General features: G+C 46.4%; 2 protein-coding genes across 7 annotated transcripts in view; one reads left to right on the top strand and one right to left on the bottom strand.

The window, feature by feature from the left end:
- Positions 1–18,311, top strand: part of SPMAP2 (sperm microtubule associated protein 2) — a 109,110-nt gene that overhangs the window by 19,408 nt on the left and 71,391 nt on the right. The window contains exon 3 of one of the 2 annotated variants that reach the window (XR_014786493.1): positions 4,732–5,461. The exons of the other annotated variant lie outside the window; for it this stretch is intronic. The gene's annotated coding sequence lies outside the window, so the exon portion shown is untranslated. Of the gene's footprint in view, positions 1–4,731; positions 5,462–18,311 lie in introns of those variants that run through there. 2 annotated transcript variants of the gene reach the window in all.
- PALM (paralemmin) overlaps positions 1–18,311 on the bottom strand; it is a 99,589-nt gene that overhangs the window by 4,792 nt on the left and 76,486 nt on the right. For 3 of the 5 annotated variants that reach the window (XM_084826011.1, XM_084826015.1, XM_084826012.1), the window contains 6 exons: positions 16,622–16,702; positions 16,203–16,333; positions 10,920–11,037; positions 10,299–10,320; positions 7,152–7,217; positions 303–434 (listed from right to left, as the gene is read on the bottom strand). In XM_084826011.1, the coding sequence (XP_084682137.1) occupies positions 303–434; positions 7,152–7,217; positions 10,299–10,320; positions 10,920–11,037; positions 16,203–16,333; positions 16,622–16,702 (550 nt within the window). The remainder of the gene's footprint in view (positions 1–302; positions 435–7,151; positions 7,218–10,298; positions 10,321–10,919; positions 11,038–16,202; positions 16,334–16,621; positions 16,703–18,311) is intronic. The other 2 variants (XM_084826013.1, XM_084826016.1) reach the window with 1 other exon arrangement.

Genomic DNA, 18,311 nt, shown 5'->3' on the forward strand with positions numbered 1-18,311 from the left:
CTGCTCCTCTGCTCCCTTCTGTTTCCCCATTTCTCGGTTTGTGTGCGGGGGAACCAAAAGGGAGGCACTCAGAGGGTGAGATCTCTGCCAAGGCCTCCGGCACTGTCCACAATGGGGAGCCCTTTGCCGCTGGCATATGTCAGTGGGTGGAGCCATCGCTGGGCTCTTGGCCCGGGCAGAATGCCAGGGCTAAAAGCTAGTTGCCGACCAGAGGTGGAAGGGCAAGCAATGCAGCTGCGCCTGTTGGGGCCGGTCTGGTCCAGGCACATCCTTGATTTGAGGACACTTCCCAGGGTGCGTACCTTTCATCTCGTCCTCGTACACTTTGACCCCCTGAACTGAGTGGTCTTTGGGAAGTCTAGTGGTGCTGGACAGGACCTTGGTCTCCCCCGTGAGTTTGTCCTTCTCCACAGTGATCTCCACAGAGTACATAGCTGGGACACAAACAGGACAGTGAGCACTCCAGTCCAAACCCCTCGTGCGCCCCTCCCGCTGCCGTCCACTCCCGCCCCAAGCGTGGAGGTGAAGCGTTCGGCAGGAGCAAGAGAAGCTGCGGGACATAAGGCAGCCGCAGGGCGGGAGGGGGGTGGGGGTGGCAGTGCCCACAGGCAAGCTCCCAATGTTAGAGGTGCAGAGAGAAAGCAGGGAACAGCAGCAAGGCACCCTCCTCTACAGAGCCAAGCGCGGCCGATGAGAGCAGACTCCCCGCAAATTCTAGGTGCCCCCACATGATCTAATCTCGCTCCCTTGGCTGCCCTAGGTGGTCCCATCACGATCCATGGGGTGTTGTTTTCAGCGGTCCACAATATCATGCTGAATGTCACAGCAAAAAAAAGATGCACTGTGGTTGCATCCTGATGAGTCCCCTCGCCTTGTTCATATAATTTTACTGGGGGGAAGGACCTTGCTGTCTTCTGCTCGTAACCCTCCCATGTTTCCCCACTGCTTCTTCCATCTTTTTACTTAACAGTGGACAAACCATGAGGAAAGAAATGGCAGACTAGCTGCACAGTGTGTTCTGATCCTTAGTGCGAGGGCCTGTCTGTCTAGAAGCACTGGGGTTCTCTGTCCCCAAGGAGCTTACAGTCTAAATCTGGCCAAGGGGGAGATATTGGGCTTAGTTTCAGCAGGTGTCACGCGAGGTTCTTGTAGTCCAGTAAATCTACGCAAAAATACAGCCCAACCTAGAATTAATTGCAACAGAAATTATTCCTTTGGTGTTACATTCCTTAGATGATTACAAACAAATATTTTAAATCTAGAAAGATAAAGATAGGGGAACATGTTCAAGATGGTGGATTCAATATGGCAGCTGCTACTAAGAACATAACACATTTTGCCATGTAACTAAAAATCTATCAGTCTAATCAAAAGATTTGTAATAACTTTTATTCGTATTCAATTAAGCTTTCAAACCCCATTAAAAAAACACTAACATCCATTCAATAGGTCCCAAGAAGCATAAATTTCTCCCCCACCTCCAAATGGCCAGTGTGCATGTAAAGTTACATGGTAATTTTGAGAAGGAATGGTCATTAATTCATATAGGTAAGTCATTATACCACGTGTCATACCAAGTTCTTATCCCCACATGTTCACAGCCTCACAGCATCCCTGCGAGGCAGGCTAGGTTGAGAGATGGTGACTGGCAGGGGTGGGCAATCTCCCATGATCCCTCACCATTGGCTATGCTGGCTGGGACTGATGGAGGCCATAGTCCAAAACATTAGCAGGGCACCAGGGTGCACACAGGTTACAACTGTGGAAGAGGTGGGTTTTGAGGAATGGTCTGGGGAAAGAGACAGAGATGGCACTGCATCACTGCTCTGGGAGGGGGATCCACAGCTGGCTGGGGGGATCCTGGGAGTTGTAGTCACTAGGTTGGAGAAGGCTGGGAGGTCCAGGACATTAGGGGGCAGCAAGAGAGAATGGGAAGAGTTACTTATCTTGGTGGCTGAACATGGTAGAGTTGGAACGGCTAAGGGCGTGGACAGGGAATATTAACGGGAAAATAAAAAGGGAAAGAAAGGGAGTTTGCAATGGACATGGGAGGGGATAGGGAGCCGGGGGCGTCTCATGGTCTCAGTAGCAAGAGAAATGCAGGATTTTAGCAGGGTTGCTTGGGACAAAAGTGAGCAGACTATGGTGATGCACAGCAAGACCAGAGAGAAGAAGGTAGAGGTAACCAAGGCGGGAGATGACTCCTCGCTCAGCACCCTGCAGGCCATAGCACGGGTGCACACAACCCATAGTACCCGCTCAAGATGTTCACTTGCTCATCATTGTTATTACAATGACAACACAGGTCACCACTGCTCACATCTCCAAAGGGAGCGTGGCTGCACTAACGGATGTCTGGAACATCTGATTACGAGGGGAAGATGGAACGAGGAACAGCAACGGTGCTCATTCTTGGAAGCCGGCTGCATGGTTTCAGGGAGTGGTTGCGGCAGCCAGTGTCTTCCCTTTTTTCTTCTCTTTTTAAGAATCAGCAACGAACCATGCAGAACATCAGGTGGTGCATAAACCTCAGGGGTACTGAATCCCTTTCAGCCCAGGGCTGTACTCAGTTTGGGAAAAGTTCTTGGGTCACCCATTCCAGGGTGGGCAAGGCCCCGGCACAAAAATACCAGTACACTTGGCTTCAAGCTCTTACTGCCACAGTGACTACGCCTTAGGAGAGGCATTCCAATTTTTTTTACAAGGGGGGAAACTGCGCAAATGCTGCACAAATGCTGGGAAACCACCAAACCATCGGTCGGGGGAAAGGAGGTGGAGCCAGGAGAAGGGGCGTGGCCATTTGGGGAACCCCGGAGGGCCAGATTGGAATCCGAGGAGGGCCAGATTTGGCCCTCTGGGCCTATGGATCCTCACCTCTGATGTAAGGGAAAGCTGGCAAAGAGAAATGAAAGAAAACCATGTTCATAGGAACCTGTCATGCTCCTGATGGAGTTATGAACACAAACCCTGGGAAGACGTTTCCACCAACATATAAAAAGCAGACAGACTAGGGGCCAGGGTGGGGGGAACCAAGGTTAACAATCACCCCTGGTGAGTGAGCAGACAGTGGGACAGATCTTGGAAATGTACCCCTTACAGACATGCCTCACAATGTCTTAAAAACCAGGAGAGAAATAGAAAAACCAGGGCTTCTCTCTCTCCAGACATTGATGTATTTGCAATTAAAGATCGATAAATCCATCCATTTCCAGTCTGTGCCAATTTTGCATGTGTTTGTTCCATTCCGTTCCCACTCTAACCTGAGATTTTTAAAGATCTGCACAAAAATTCGCATTTAAATATGTATGAAATACATAAACTCGAATGCGTTTTCTAAGGAAATATGCATTTAGAAATTTATTTTATCTCAAGGCACACATTTCTAGTTGTCTTTCAGGATTTTAAAATTCATTTGGGCACTTTGGGGGGCTGAGAGTTGCAGAGCAAAATTCAGAGCCGTGTGAAATCCAAAGGATAGTTATGTTCCAATCAGCACATTAGCAGTGAGGACCAGGTATGTTTGCATCAGAAATGGCAAAGATGAAACTCCTCAAGTAAATCTAACTCCCCAGGCATCACCACTTGTAATAACATCAGAAGAGCCCTGCGACTGGATCAGGCCAAGGCACCCAGCATCCTGCTTCCCATAGTCCCCTCCCGTGCCCTGCCCATGCTTCCAGGAAGCCCCAAAGCAAGAGACAAAGATAAATGCCTGTTCCTCCCTATCAACTGGTATTCAAAGATATACTGCTTCTGAACATGGAGGCCCCACTTAGCTATCATGGCTCTGATAGACCTCTCCTCCATGAAGAACATCATGGCTAGAGGAGACCAACCTGGGCCCATCCATCGGCCAGAGAAAGAAGCGCTGAAGGGAGCTCACTTTGCCCTCCCCTGTCAGAAAAAACACCTATAAAAAACCTTTGAAACTCAGAACTGGTGCCTGCGTTTTGCTTTTTCTTCCTCCTCCCTCCCAATCCCTTTTCCTTTTGTGTTGTGTCTTTTACACTGTAAGCCTGCATAAGCCTCTCTTGGGAGTGTTTTTTGGCTGAAGAATGGGGTAAAAATGCTGCAGATAAATAAAGTAAATGTGTATGAATTCAACAGTAGGTCTGGAGGGAGAAAAAAAAATCTAGTTATTTTTAGATAATGAGCATGCGTGTTACACAGCAGGAGTCATCTTAAAAGAGGTGTTTTTCTTGCCATTTGCTTTTCATAAGTACTTGTTCTAATTTTAAACATTATTATTAATAATAATCTGTGTCTGATTAATCAGTTACACCTTCCTAATGGATTAATCAGTTTGTTTCATCACAGTAACATTGCAGCACCAGTTAAAAGCGGCACAATCCTCTGCATGTTTACTTGGAAGTAAGCTCCGCCAATTTCAATGGGACTTACTCCCTAGTAAGAGTGCATGGGATTGCAGCCTCCCCCCCCCCCCAATTAACAGCCCTGTTATATCTGGATGGATGTGTCTGTGCGCACACACAGGTATGTGTCAAAGGGAGGCAAACTCAGAATGAGATGATATAAATAACAGTTGAGCCCAGGGCATGGAAACGGATCGAGCAGTCGAAGCTCATTCAGAGATGCTTTCAGCACTTTACAACTTTGATGTGGTTAATGGGAGACGCTGGTGGGTCAAAACAACGTGGGGTTTTTTCAGGGGTGGCTGCATTCACGATTTTGGAACGTTCTCCATCGGCTGCTCTTTCTTTGACCTTGCAGGGGCCTAGGACTTGTTGTACCTCCATGCCAAGACAAAAGCCGTTGCAACCGGTGGCAGAGTGGAAAACGGAGGACAGCCTTTGAGGGAAAGAAATCCATTTGGAACTGGTGCCCCCACCCCCTGACTTGCCCTCCTGGCATGCTCTTGCTTCTGGAACGCTTTTAAGACTGTGAGCTTTAGAAATTTAAGATAAACACACAGGCACACAGATTTTAGATACTGACTGAGTACACACTATGTGAAATGCATAGTGGGTAGGTCAGGCGTGGACGCTGACTACAACTCCCATCACACCTGGACAGGAAGGGTGAGGATCATGGAAGTTAAAGGCAGTGGTGTCGTGGTAAATTTGGAAGTGCAGGTGCTCATCATGACCCTCCCCAAGGAGAGGCTAAAAGCACAGGCAGCCGTGTGGATCCACATCAACCAACCCGTGGTGGCTGTTTTCCTCTCCTCCAGGAGCAGGCCTTTTGTCAAGCGAATGGGTCTTCACTGCCCATTGGAGGCCAAGGGCTTCTTCACATGGAGCTTTTATCCTGCTGTTGAGATTGCTCACTCACAGAAGTTTGCAGGCCCTTTAGATGACTGTCAACCTCCAGGCCGTCTCCCGCACTAAATGACCTTTATTCCGTTCTTAAGTAGATCGGAGATAATAAGCGATCAAATGACCGTGCTTGAGTTCCAGATGCGTTCCCTCCGCGAAAAAGGAAAAGCCACAAGAAACATATCAGAGAAGGGGGAGAAGGAGGGGGAAAGGGGAGAGGGAAACGAAGCACGTGGAAAGGGAGCCCATCGAGATCCTGCATTTAAAACGGAAGCAGAAAGCCCCCTTTTAAATGCGGGATTTTATGCTGGTGTAGAGATGCTCCAAGCTAGCCCCAAATACTCTGCATTACAGATTCTTGCTGGGAAAATTCATTTCCCCCCCCAGCTACTGTGAGAGTTGCAGCTGAGCTCAGAGGGAACAGGGAAGTCTGGGGGGCAGGGGCATTTGTTGCTAATCAGAAAGTCCCAGTGCTTCAACCTGGCGAGCCCTGGTTCCACCACGACACTGGTTTTAGGCTGGAATATCTGGAGGGTCACAAGTTGCAGAGCCCTGGTGTGGGTTTCAGGGTTCAGCCTGAGCCCGTTGTGGGGGGACTCAGCCACTCATAGTTCTATCATGACGTTGTCTAATCCTTTTTAAAAAGGCAAATCAGAGCTGGTCTACATATTCAGCAGAATGCAGGTGAGAATAAGGTGGTAGAATCCAGGGTGCTAGAAAGGACTGTACCACTTCAGAATATATCACAGTTTTGAATGCTCGGCTACATGAGAAAACTCCTGGCTAATAGAAATCTAGCACAGCAGAGAGCAGACTTGGTAGGTTATTTCTCTCTGTGTTTATTTACTAGCAAGGAGTTTCTGACATGGATTAGCATTCACAAATGGCATATCTGGCCCTGCAGACTGAAGTGGAAGAATCCTTTGTGTATCACCTCAGGATTCTATCACCTCATTTTGTTACACATCATTACCCTCTCTTGTGCTAGTAAATTCCAGTTAGCATTTGCTGCGCAAGGCTGTTTAAAACATACAAACAATTAGGTTCCGAAATTAGAATAAAATAATGCCAATCCACTTATCGAAGGCGTTCTAATTAGACCCTGCAGTTAGAATAACATAATGCAAATCTATTTCATTTCAAACTGCCAATTAGTTTCTCCAGTTGCAACATATTGTGCAAATCTATTTAGCTAAACTTTCTCATTCGATTCTGCAGTTAGACTAAAATAATGCAAATCAATTTATTCAAAATTCCCAATTAGTTTCTGCAATTAGAATAAACAAATGCACATCTATTTACTGAAAACTTCCAATTAAATTCTGCAATTAGGAATGCTTAATTTCTTTAAAGAGAGAGAGAGATGCTTAAAATTGAGATGATCTAGAAGCATCACCTTCTGCCCTTTCCCCAGAAATCCCTGATGTGTGAAAGCAATCTATACTCAGCAGTGATGGGAAAGCACTCTGCACTTTCTCAGAGACTCTCCCATCAACATTTCCTTTCCAAGCTGTGGTATGGAAAACAGAGGGCAGAAAATGTCCTGGCACCAAATCACGTTCTGGTAAACTGGAATCAATTCTGCAAATCTATCTTAAAATGTGCATAGCTTCAAAGCAAGCGGCAGACAGCTCAGCGCGGTGGCAACCACAACATTTCCCAAGTTCAAGGTGTGGCTTTGGATTCAGCAGAGAGCTCTCCACCCTCCGACCACGGTTGGTTAAAGATGATTTGGGGAAAGATGCCCCCTGACTGTTAGCCCTTGACAAAAGCAGGCGAAGCAGCATGCCATTACGGCTAGCACAGGGTGGCCCTGAGGGGAAACAGGACCTGAAGAAGCCCCCAGGCAAGGATGGAGAACAGGATCCCACCTACCTGCTTTCATCATGCCACCACCGCCTTCCACCACTTTCACGGGACTGTTGGAAACTTTGTTGTCTGCTTCAGGAGGAGAAAAAGAGAAAAAGGGAGTTAATGCTGGGGATGCAAAGATAATGCCCCAGTCTTGTGTCTTTGTCTGCATCCTCCACCTATCACCATTGTTTTCACCAATATCAGTGCAGGCTATAGGTTTTGGAAGGGTCTTGGGCAAGACCCCTCCGTGGGCCCCCTTCCTCGGTGAGCCTCCCTTCTCACCACCATTGTCACCAGCGGCTCCTCCTATTCCTCATCATCGTTGCCACCTGCTTGCCTGGCAGGCGGAGAGCCAGGGAGCAAGCAGGCCCTGGCATCTCCTGCTCCTTGTCACCACCTCCATTGTCTGGGCTGAAGCAATAGGCAGGGGAGCAAGCCGGTTGCGACGGGGAAGAGGAGGAGCAACTCCAGGGGGCTCTTGTCAGATGGTCCCTGCTGGGATGTGGGTAGGGATGTACAGGTTGTGTAACATCTGTGTTTCATGAATGGCCAGGCACCTTTCCTTCCATTGTCCACCCATTGAGAGAAGCAGATTGTTTTGTTTTCTGAATTTGTGCAAGTTCTCCTTTGCGCAAATGTGTAATTGCGCAGATTTACATATGCAAAAATGTACAAATCCCCCTAAAAGGTGCACTTTCATGCTTTGGCCTATGAGGGAAATGCACATTTTTGGCTGTCTTTTTATTTTGTATATTTTCAATGATGAAATTTGCACAAAATTCAGGAAAGTTCAAAAACCAGGGCTGCACATCCATGGAGTCTACCCGACAGGGGAAAAGCTGGTCCGCTGCAGAATCCAGGATTCATGAAAATCAAACTCATTTGGTTCCACTGAGGATTTCTCCAACATCCCTAAGTGTGGGCCCTTGGCAGTTGCCCAGCCATGCCTAACTTTGTGCCAGTCCTGCCCAATATACAGTCTATCACTCGGGTGGCCACTTACAGATCACAAAAAACAGGGACAAAGGAGGACACCAATTTGCATGATACTTGCACGTGCTAATTTATATGTCTAGATGAAAATGTAGAAATAATTGCTATAATTTAATTGGGAATCCAATTCATCTTACCATAGTTGGGGTTAAAGACTATGACCAGCTGCTGTGTGTGTTTGTTCAGTCTGCTGCTGTCTAGGTGTTAACTGGTGATGGGCCCAGACGCATTCCCTTTGTCATTTAAACTGCACTTGGACTGGACAGCCCTTCAAATAGAGGACTGTCCTCTGTAACGTAGGACCTCTGGCTTTGGTGTCCTGCCACTGTGCAGAGGGAGAAGAAAGGGGCTCAAAGATCAAGGGAAAGCGTGGGCACATGGAGCTGAAGTTGTATGCCATACTCAAATCGTGGGGGGAAGGGTGAGGGGCCTTCAGTTACCACCACTTTGTCACCTGAAGGATCACCTCCTTCCATATATATCTGCCTGGACTCTAAGAGTGTCTTTAGAGGCCCTCCTCTGGATGCCCCCTCTGAATGAGGTGAGACAGGTGGCTACTGACAGGTGGCCTTTTCAGTGGTGGCATCCCAGGTATGGAATGACCTCCCTGGAATGGCTTGCCTGGTGCTCACATCGTGGTCTTTTCAGCACCAGCTGAAGACCTTTTTATTTTCCCAGGCTTTTCAGTCCTTTGGTTTTAAAAAATGTGTTAAAGCACAATCCTATGCATTTTTAGACAGAAAAAGTCCTACAGCTCCCAGCATTTCCCAGCCAGCATGTGTGGCTGGGGAATGCTGGGAGTTATAGGACTTTTTTCTGTCTAAACATGCATAGGATTGCGCCTTTAGTGAGTTTTTAGATCTTTGAACTGCTACTGGCATTTATCTTGGTTACTACTTTGGTTTTAGTCTGTTTTAAACTTATGGCTTTATATTATCTTTCACTAGGTTAATGTATTTTATGGTTTTAAGCTTTATCTTGTAACCAGAGAGCTTTGGTTAATGGGCAGTATAGAAAAGTAACAAATAAATAATCAATTCCACAAACGCCACTCCCTGACTCCTCCCAGTTTTCGTTCAATCATGCTCCCTCCTGTAACTTTCTAAAAGCAATGGCTAAGGGGACTGCCCCCGTCTAATAGGAGCACTGCTTATCAGCAAGCACAAGATCTGAGATGGCAAAACATGTTTATCACTTACACAGTCAGGGAGTTACGGTGGGTGCTTCAGCTTATTATTTCCATGCTTTTTTAGTGCATGAGTGAATTTGCAAGAGCAACTTCTCTTCTCATAAACCAAAGCTTTTTTGGTCCAGAGAGAGAGAGTTAGAGAGTGAGTGTGTATGGAGAGAGAGAGAGGTAAGAAAGATAGACGCATAACAGAATAATTTCAAAATATATTTAGAGCCAAATATTTTGGCTTCCACCCTCATCAGTAGCTGTGACGTTAAATGGATACCAAGAGTGGCAGAATGGAATGCTAGGAGGTGAAAATTACTAAAGAGAAAAACACAGAGATGTGCGCGGTATAAAGTTTATGAATTGTCCTCCAGATTAAGGCCATATCGACTGCGAGTTCTGAGGCTGTAAATCCAGAAGTTTTCCTTCTTGTCAAGCATGTTAGTATCCTTTGTTTGTTCAACGGGAAGCCATTGTAAATCCAAGAGACTATGTGCAGGAGAGTTGAAATGTCTTGCAGTATGCTGCTTTAGTTTAAAAAAAAAAAATTAGAATCAAAGATTTGTGGTTATGGAATCTTGTTCTTAGGTCCGTTGTAGTTTGCTTTTATGGGGTGCGGGAGCAGTATTTTGTGAATGCACAAATGTGTAACAGTAACACAGAAGGGAAAATACACCACTCAGCTGAAAACTGATCCCGAGTGTGCTCGCTTCAATTCCAGAACTGGTTTCCAAAATCCTTCTAGCTAAACGAGAATTTAAAAGGAAACATACTTGGGGAGGTCCAACCCACAGAAAAGGAAAGGAATGGGGTAGAACGGATTGAATCTGTTCACCCTTCATTTCAGAATGACTGACAGCATCCCTGAAAGGTGCCTACATAAAAACACCCTTCCTCTTGAAAGCTGCCAAAGAAAGATTGCTGCTCCTGCCATCCCGGGTACCTTAATCCAGAATTAGGATTAAAAAAAAAAAAAATAGGTAAGTGGTGGGACCTACCTTTGGCTGAGCCTAGAGGTGTCTGTGGAAAGACAGAGCAGCATTAACAACATGAAACCAGCAGGAATTACTTCAGGCAACCAACAATCTTGGCTGAGATTCAATGTGCCGTGCACAAAAGTGTATGTGGAACTCTCTGGAGGGTCACTGCATGATGCACTAGGGCTGCCCTTGGGGAAAAACTGGTAAAACTGCAGGCACAGAAGTGCTTTGCGAATGTTAGGGGGCTTCTCTTAGCCAAGACAGACGCATGGCTTATATCAGGGTTGCAGAACCTCAGCCTGGAGGGGTGAAATCCAGCCCTCCTTTTCCCTGACCATCCATTGTTTGGTGGTGTCCCGATTCTTGTGTAGTTTCCCCCCACTTCTAAAAGGTTGAAATGCCTCTCCTAAGACTTTGTTACTGGCCATAAGAGCTTTAAGCAACAAGATGCTGGTGATTTTGGCCACAACTCTTTCGCCTTAGGCCCCTCCCACCACTAGAATGTGGCTCCTGAGGGCTTCTCTGAAATGGAATTCACCCTCAGTCTCCAAGAGGTTCAACACTTCAGCTTATCTTTGTCAATTAGATTTGCACCCAGGCTTCCTCCAGGGAAATCAAGAGAGAAAGAGTACTTCCGACCTTCGGCGTGTGGGGTAGCTTCTCTTCCTTGGCTGCCACCCTGGTCTCATCAACCATGTTCTCTTTGGTGGAAGATGCTGAGATGCCATTTTCCAGTTGTTCCAGCTCTTTCTCCAACCTGCCACGAGAGGAGAATTTGTGGGGGAATGTTACTTCATGGGATTGGAAGGGGCATGTATTTTGAAGCTGAACAACCCAGAAGTGGAATTTTCACTCAAGAACATGAAGGTAGCCCCTCACCAGGGCCGGCCGAAGGCATTTTTCTGCCTGAGGCAAAGGACAAGATGGTGCCCCCTCCCATTCTATGTTCAAAAGCTGACTGGACTGGCATATGAATCTTCCTTCAACATTGGAGATGGGCCAGCAAACACATTCTCCACTGAACTTGAAGGCAGCAGGCTTAGGGGGCACAGAGTGGGCTGCAAGGCACAGAGCTCTCTCCTTGAACATCTTGTTGTCTCCCAGCATCTGTTGCCTCACACTGTCTAATGGTAGGGCTGGCCCACCCCCAGATGGTATAGCACAACCAGTGCTGGTTCCAAACTTTGGAGGACCTTTGGACAAGACCCAACCATCCCTACCCTTGATGCTAGCCTTGGATACAACAATGTCTTTCCCTCACTGTTAAACCACTTCCTTGCGTACTCATTCACCCTGGCCAAGAGGTGAGCAAAACGAATGACGAAAACTCTAATGCTGGAGCCTGCTGTAGTCTACTTAATAGTGCTAAACCACTTCCTCAAAGTTAAGTTAATTTAACTTTGAATTAACTTATTCAGTTAAATGAATTCAGTTAAACCACTTAAACCACTTCAGTTAAACCACTTCAGTTAAACCACTTCTTTGCCTAGTCATTCCCCCAGGCCAAGAGGCAAGCACAATGAACGACGAAAACTCTGATGCATTCTGGAGCCTGCTGTAGTCTACTTAATAGTGCTAAACCACTTCCTCAAAGTTAAGTTAACTTTAACTTCCTCAAAGTTAAGTTAAACCACTTAAGTTAAACCACTTAAACCACTTAAGTTAAACTACTTCTTTGCGTAGTCATTCCCCCAGGCCAAAAGGCAAGCACAATGAACGACGAAAACTCTGATGCATTCTGGAGCCTGCTGTAGTCTACTTAATGATGTGTGTATAATCATATGATTAAAAACAAGCAAACACCTTGACATTTAATTTTCTAAATATTTCTATTGTTTTCTGCTAAACTTGCAGAACTAAACAATTAAATTCAGAGACCCCAAGATTGTAACAACTAGATAGGATGGCCATATGTGGACCCACCGTAAATTCCACCCTGGTACAATCTCATTTGTATGTATTTATTTGTTACATTTCAATCCTGCCTTTTATCCAAGGAGCCCAAGGTGGTGCACACAGTCCTACTCTTCTGCATTTTATCCTCACAACAACCCTGAGAGGTAGGCTAGGCTGAGAGTCAGTGACTGGACCAAAGTCACTGGACCCAGTGAGCTTCATGGCCAAGTGGGGACTAGAACCTGGATCTCCCAAGTCCCAGGCCAGTGCTCTAACCATTACACCACACTCTTATGTGCCAGGGACTCGTCCTCTGGGTTTCTAGCTCAGCCCTCCCAAACTTCATGCCAGTAGCCATGCTGGCTGGGCATAATGGGAATTTTAATCCACCATGTCTGGAGGGCAACAGGTTGGGGAAGTCTGTTTTACAGGACACTTACAAATCTTACAGTGCAATACTATGGAGGTCTACGCAGAAGTAAGTCCTACTGCATTCAGTGGGGCTTTCTCCCAGGTAAGTCTGTATAGGATTGCAACCTTAATGTTTCAATGCGTATTTGGGAGTTTGCAGTGACGTTTTATCTAAGACATCTATCAGCTAATTTAAAAAATGGATGTAGACCTATTTAATTGCTGCTTTGGGGCAAAATTATCTCTTATGGTGTATTATTGATTAGCTTTTTTTTTTTAATGTGTTTTTCTGCTGTTGTCTAGGAGTGAATTTCTGCCATTTTTATATCTGATGTTGTGATTTGTCCCTCAGAGCGCCAGAGAGCTGTGTTGGCAGGAGAGAAACACTGTAAAATAAATTAGATTTGAAACGAAAAATGTATTATTCTCACTTTAAAAGAAAAATCCCGGCCTCTCCTCAAAAAGCTGGGAGCGGTGCACATTAGTTCACTCTTTGGGCTTTTGCAACGGCTCTGTAAGGTTGGCCAGGGTGAGAGGGAAAGGGAATGACTAGCCCAAGTCGTCTAGCAAGTGCAGCATGCTAACCACTGCATGCACTGGTGCGTGGAATTTTAATTTTGGGATTCAAAATTAGGAGCAGAGGAAGCTGCCTTCTACTGAGTCAGACCCTTGGTGCATCCAGCCCAGTACTGTCCACACTGTTTTTCCAGCCCTACCTGGAGATGCTGGGGCTCGAACCTGGGACCCTCTGCATGCAAAGCCAGGGCCCTATCACTGAGCTGCAGCCCCTCCCTTCAGATAGAAATAGTGGGTCAGACCGAACATTCGGCAGAGTCTGAATGTTGCTGACTATTCATTTCAGCCATGGTTGAGGCGGTCCCCAAGCCAGGCCTCGGTGCTCCTGGACATGCCTGTGAAAGCTCCAGTCTCATCTGTCTCTTCTGCAGGGAGATTAAAGGGGGAAACGGCTCCTGGCTACAGTTGTGGAAAGGAGACATCGCTCAGGCTGTGGTTTCTTGGCAACCCAGGGGGCTGCCAGGAACGCTCTGTGATGGATCTTAGGGGGGAGATGGTGCAAAGGAACAGGGGCGGGGAGGCACAAAGGAGACAGGCCAGGAGCACCATCCTTTCCAGTTCACACCCAAGCCCAGCGCTTGAAGGAACTGAGATGTTTCTGCGGCTTACATAAGCCTGCCTTGTTCCTTCACCAGCCCTTTCACGCTTAACATTTGCCTGACCGTCTTCCCCTCTTTGGCCTCCCAAACAGAGGAGGTAGGCTGGGGTTACGACGGAGCCAAAGGGAGAAGCACACTGCCAGGAGAGATGAAGGCAGGGGGAAGCGGCTGCTGAAATGGAGAGCCCCCCCCCCCAATGATGCTCTGCTCTAGAGATGGGGAAATTTGCCTCAGCTGTGCATGCCACGCTGAACCAATCAATACCGTGCGTGGGCGGCTGGGTGGATCCCACGACTTTTAACAAAGATGGTGAAGACCTTTGCAGGCCGGGCCAGCTTTGCTCTCCATCCTTTTGGGCTTTTTTTTGTAACTGTAGTAACTTTCAGTACAAAATATAGATGCAATTCAGTATAAGATTTCAGATGCAAATTAAATCACACATTCATTTGCACAATAGGAAATGAACGGAATTCGCTTATCGTCCGTTAAATAAAGATGTAAACTAATTCCAAAAGACTCCTTTTTCATCTGTCATAATAATATCTCCCGCTGCACAGCTTGACTGTTTTGCATTACCCAAGAACGTATAAAACTATATTCCAGAGAGAGAGAGAGAGAGAGAGAGAGAGAGAGATTCCTTCATTTTGTAATTCTCTCTTGATCTTCACTGACCCTCAGCACTTCATAGGAGAGACCCACAAACCAGACATTCTCCACCTCTGATGTAAAGAATGTACCAAGTCCATTTTAACCGGTCCTTTCTTTCAGGCTCATCCAGTGGAGGCTGGTGGCTCCGATGTCCGTGGGGCAGTGAATCCGCTCCAGGCGCTCTGCACCTTGGATAGCTCCTTTAGAGGTCTGACTGGTTCCATCAGGGTGGATTCACCACCCCACTGACATCAGAGCCATCAGCCTCCACTGGGTTCATCCATTTGTATCTACATGCTGGCAAGTTCAACTCACACTGCTATGAAAAGAATATGGAACAGTTCATATTTTTGTTCAGAAATTAGATCTTTCCATCACCACCACCACTTATAAGGATAAAAAAGCCTTCTAACAAATGTATCAGTTTTAGTCTTTTTATTGTCCTCTCCCTATCAGACTCCTCCGGCCCCCACATCCCTGTTGGACCTTCACCTCAGAGTGCTCACGGAAAATCATTTTGGTGTAGTGGTTAGGAGGACGTTGGACTTAGTGTTGGGCGACCACAATTCAAATCCTCCATTGAGCCATTAAATTTCTTGAGGGACCATGGACCAGACAATTATCTTTCAGCTTAACCTCCCTCACTGGGTTGCTATGAAAATAAAACGAAGGTGTGTGTGTGTGTGTGTGTTCGGGGGTGGGTGGGGTAACTCTCAGGTACGCCAACTTGAGTTGGGTCATGGGTTGCTTCAAAACTTTCTACGTAATGTTTACTTTTGCTTGAAGCATTATTTTTTAAAAACTCAACTCATAACTGTGGCGACAGTGCTCTTCCCTGCTAAGTTAAATCAAACAGCAGCAGCACCCGCTGACAGACCTGGAGTGATGCGTCACAGTGCCCTTGAGTAACGTACAATGCACTCCAAAGCACAGTGAGAGAATGCTGGGTAACGCTGTTAGCTCTGGAGAAGAGTGTTTAAAGATGGCTATTACAGGAGTGTTAATTAATTACTATCACACAGGCATGGCACTTACAGACAGGTATTCTGTGCGCTACAGCTAGAAATTCAACAGGTTAGTCCTGTTCGGCTCCCACACCATGGTCACTTCACTTGGAACACAGGAACATAAGAACAGCTTTCCTGGATCAGGTCAAAAGCCTATTTAATCCATCATTCTGTTCCCATAGTGGACAACCAAATGCTTCGGGGAAGCCCATAAGCAGGACATGAGCGCAACGGCACCCTCCTGCTCATGTTCCTCAGTGACTGGCATACAGAGGCATGTCACCTTTGATACTGAAGGTCATTTATAGCCATCCTGACTAGTAGCCACTGACAGCCATATCCTCCATGGATTTGTCTAATTCCTTTTTAAAGCTCTCCCAGTTGGTTGCCATCCCTACATCCTGGGGCAATGAATTCCATAGTTTAACTACGTGCTGGTTCCCAGTCAAAATTTCCCAGGTAGGCCCCAGATTAACACACAGTGGGGTCTCCAAAATGGTACCTGTGGGCACCAATGTGCCCACAGAACCTCTCCTGATGCTTGGAACTGGAAGACACCCAGCTCTCTTCTGTTTGCACTTAGTTTTTTGGCCAAGTTACTTTCCTTTTAGTCTTACCAATTTGGCTTCCAGGAAATGAGAGTTCTGTGACCAGCCATGCCCACCATGGCAGCCTTTTCATGAGTGGGGAAGCCATCTCTCATGGCAGCCATTTTGTGAGGGTGCCCAGGACACACTCTCAAAATCCCAAATGTGCCCACCAACCCCTGCTTGACTCTCTATTACCTCTGGATGCTGTCTTCCAGTTCCTTGGCCTTCAAATCATCATCTTGCATCTGCTTCTTCATGGCTTCCCCATCCTCGGCCGTGGACGAAGGAGCTCCTTCCAGCAGCCATCTCTCCCGCAGAGTCTTTGACTTGGAGGCAACGCAGAGAAAAGGAGAGAGAGACCAGTTATTTCCCCCCAAACAAGGTCTTTTATTCTCTTTCTCATCCCAAATAGTGGTCATTTCTGGGTTTTCTTAGTGTGGATGTTGGCGCTTTAAGAATGCCGCACCACCTTCTCTATATGTCCTTTATGTTCACTGGGACAAACACACTTTCAACACATTTTCTTCTCCTTCTCCACTATCAGGGTTGTCCCCCTCTTGGGGGGGGGGTCATACTTCATTCCACCCATGATACAGGCTGTTATCTCTTTGTACCTTTAAATGCTGTAATTGGCGCCTGTCATCTTCTAGCTGCCGCCGCTTATTTTCAATCTCAGTTTGGCGCTTCCTCTTCTCCTAAAATCGCAGATGGGAAGAAGAGAGGGAATAATAAAATTAAATGCCAGACCCCCAACCAAAGTCAAGTATCGCAAGCAGCAAGGCGCTGTACAAACACTGAAGGTGACATTACAAGGCACTAAATATGATGTGGAACTCCAGAGAAGGTTCCAGTTTAGTTCTGCAATCCTTCTCCCAAAAGAGCAAGACAAGTTGCAGAAAAGAGCCAGTGTGGTGTAGTGGCGAGAGTGTTGGGCTGAGAGCCGGGTTCTAGTCCCCACTCGGCCATGGAAGCTCGCTGGGTGGCTTCAGGCCAGTTGCAGACTCTCAGCACAACCCACCTCACAGGGCTGTTGTTGTGAGGATAAAATGGAGAGGAGGAGGACCATGTATGCCACCCTGGGTTCCTTGCAAGAGGAAAAAGATAGGATATAAATGCAATAAATAAATAAAGTTTTGAGATTTATCCTTTAAAAAACCCTAGTTCTTATTAAACAAGGCACTCTCACCAATCCTGCCTAGAAGCTTTCATATAGAAAAAATTCCACTCAGTTAGAGATGTAAAATCTGTTCTGTCTGTGTTTCGTGGATTTCAGGTGCCTTTCGTTCCAACATCCACTCACTGATGGAATCCGGGGTTTTCCAGTTTCCCAAATTTGTGCAAATTTGCATTTGGCAAATTTGCACTTGCCAAAATGCACAAATTCCCACCTCAAAATGTGCATATTCATGCTTTAGCCTATGGGGGAAATGCACATTTTTGGCCAGTGTGTGTGTGTGTGTGTGTGTTTTAATGTATTTTTCTACAACTAAATTTGCGTAAAATTCCAGAAAGTAAGAAAACCAGTCTGCAAGTCTGCGTAATCTGTGCGATTTGGAAAAAGCTATGGAATCCATGGGTTGGATTCATACAAATCTGAACTCATTTGATTCCATTGTGGATTTCTCCGACATCCCTACACTCAATTAAAATTATGCAGCTCTGGCCAAGAATGCCATTCTATGACTGTTCCTTTAACCAGCATGTGCCTCCCAACAAAAGTTAAAGTGAAGCAATCATGCCGCCTGCTGTCAGTTACAGAAGTAATCCCACCATGCACTTCATTGCACTTCAATGCCATTCACTCAAATGTACCTTGAACCCAGCAGAGAAATGATAAGATAATAGCCCTGGAGGAAATGCCGGCTCTCCCCATAATCCCATCAGAGCACTGCAGCCAGCTCTTAATTTCTTAAATAATAATAATTTAAAAAGTGGAGATGAGCCAGAAGCCTGTCTAGAAGCCAAGCTGTGGTTCTTGATGTGGTGGTGGAACTGTTGTGATTACTCTTTGGGAATGATAAGTGCACCCTGCACACCCTTAAAGACATTTCTAGGGCTGCTTAAGGAATCCAGCTTTACCGGATTCTGCCCCAGGCTTCCCAGTTCCAGATTTCTGACCAGATCAAAACTTGGCTGGCCATGATCCATTATCTGTTTGAATTCTATATGGGGGGGGGGCGGTTGCAGCCTCTTTGATCAACACCACCTTGCAATCCACTTTAGACACTGATGTCTCCATTGAACTGCAGAGGTCTCCCTTCGGATGTGCTGGAGCCTTCCAGATGTTGGGCAGGATCCCAGAAG

Source organism: Heloderma suspectum, chromosome Z (assembly GCF_057233095.1).
Source record: "Heloderma suspectum isolate Gila_16-S chromosome Z, 16-S_ref, whole genome shotgun sequence".
In the NCBI taxonomy this organism is placed as follows: domain Eukaryota; kingdom Metazoa; phylum Chordata; class Lepidosauria; order Squamata; family Helodermatidae; genus Heloderma; species Heloderma suspectum.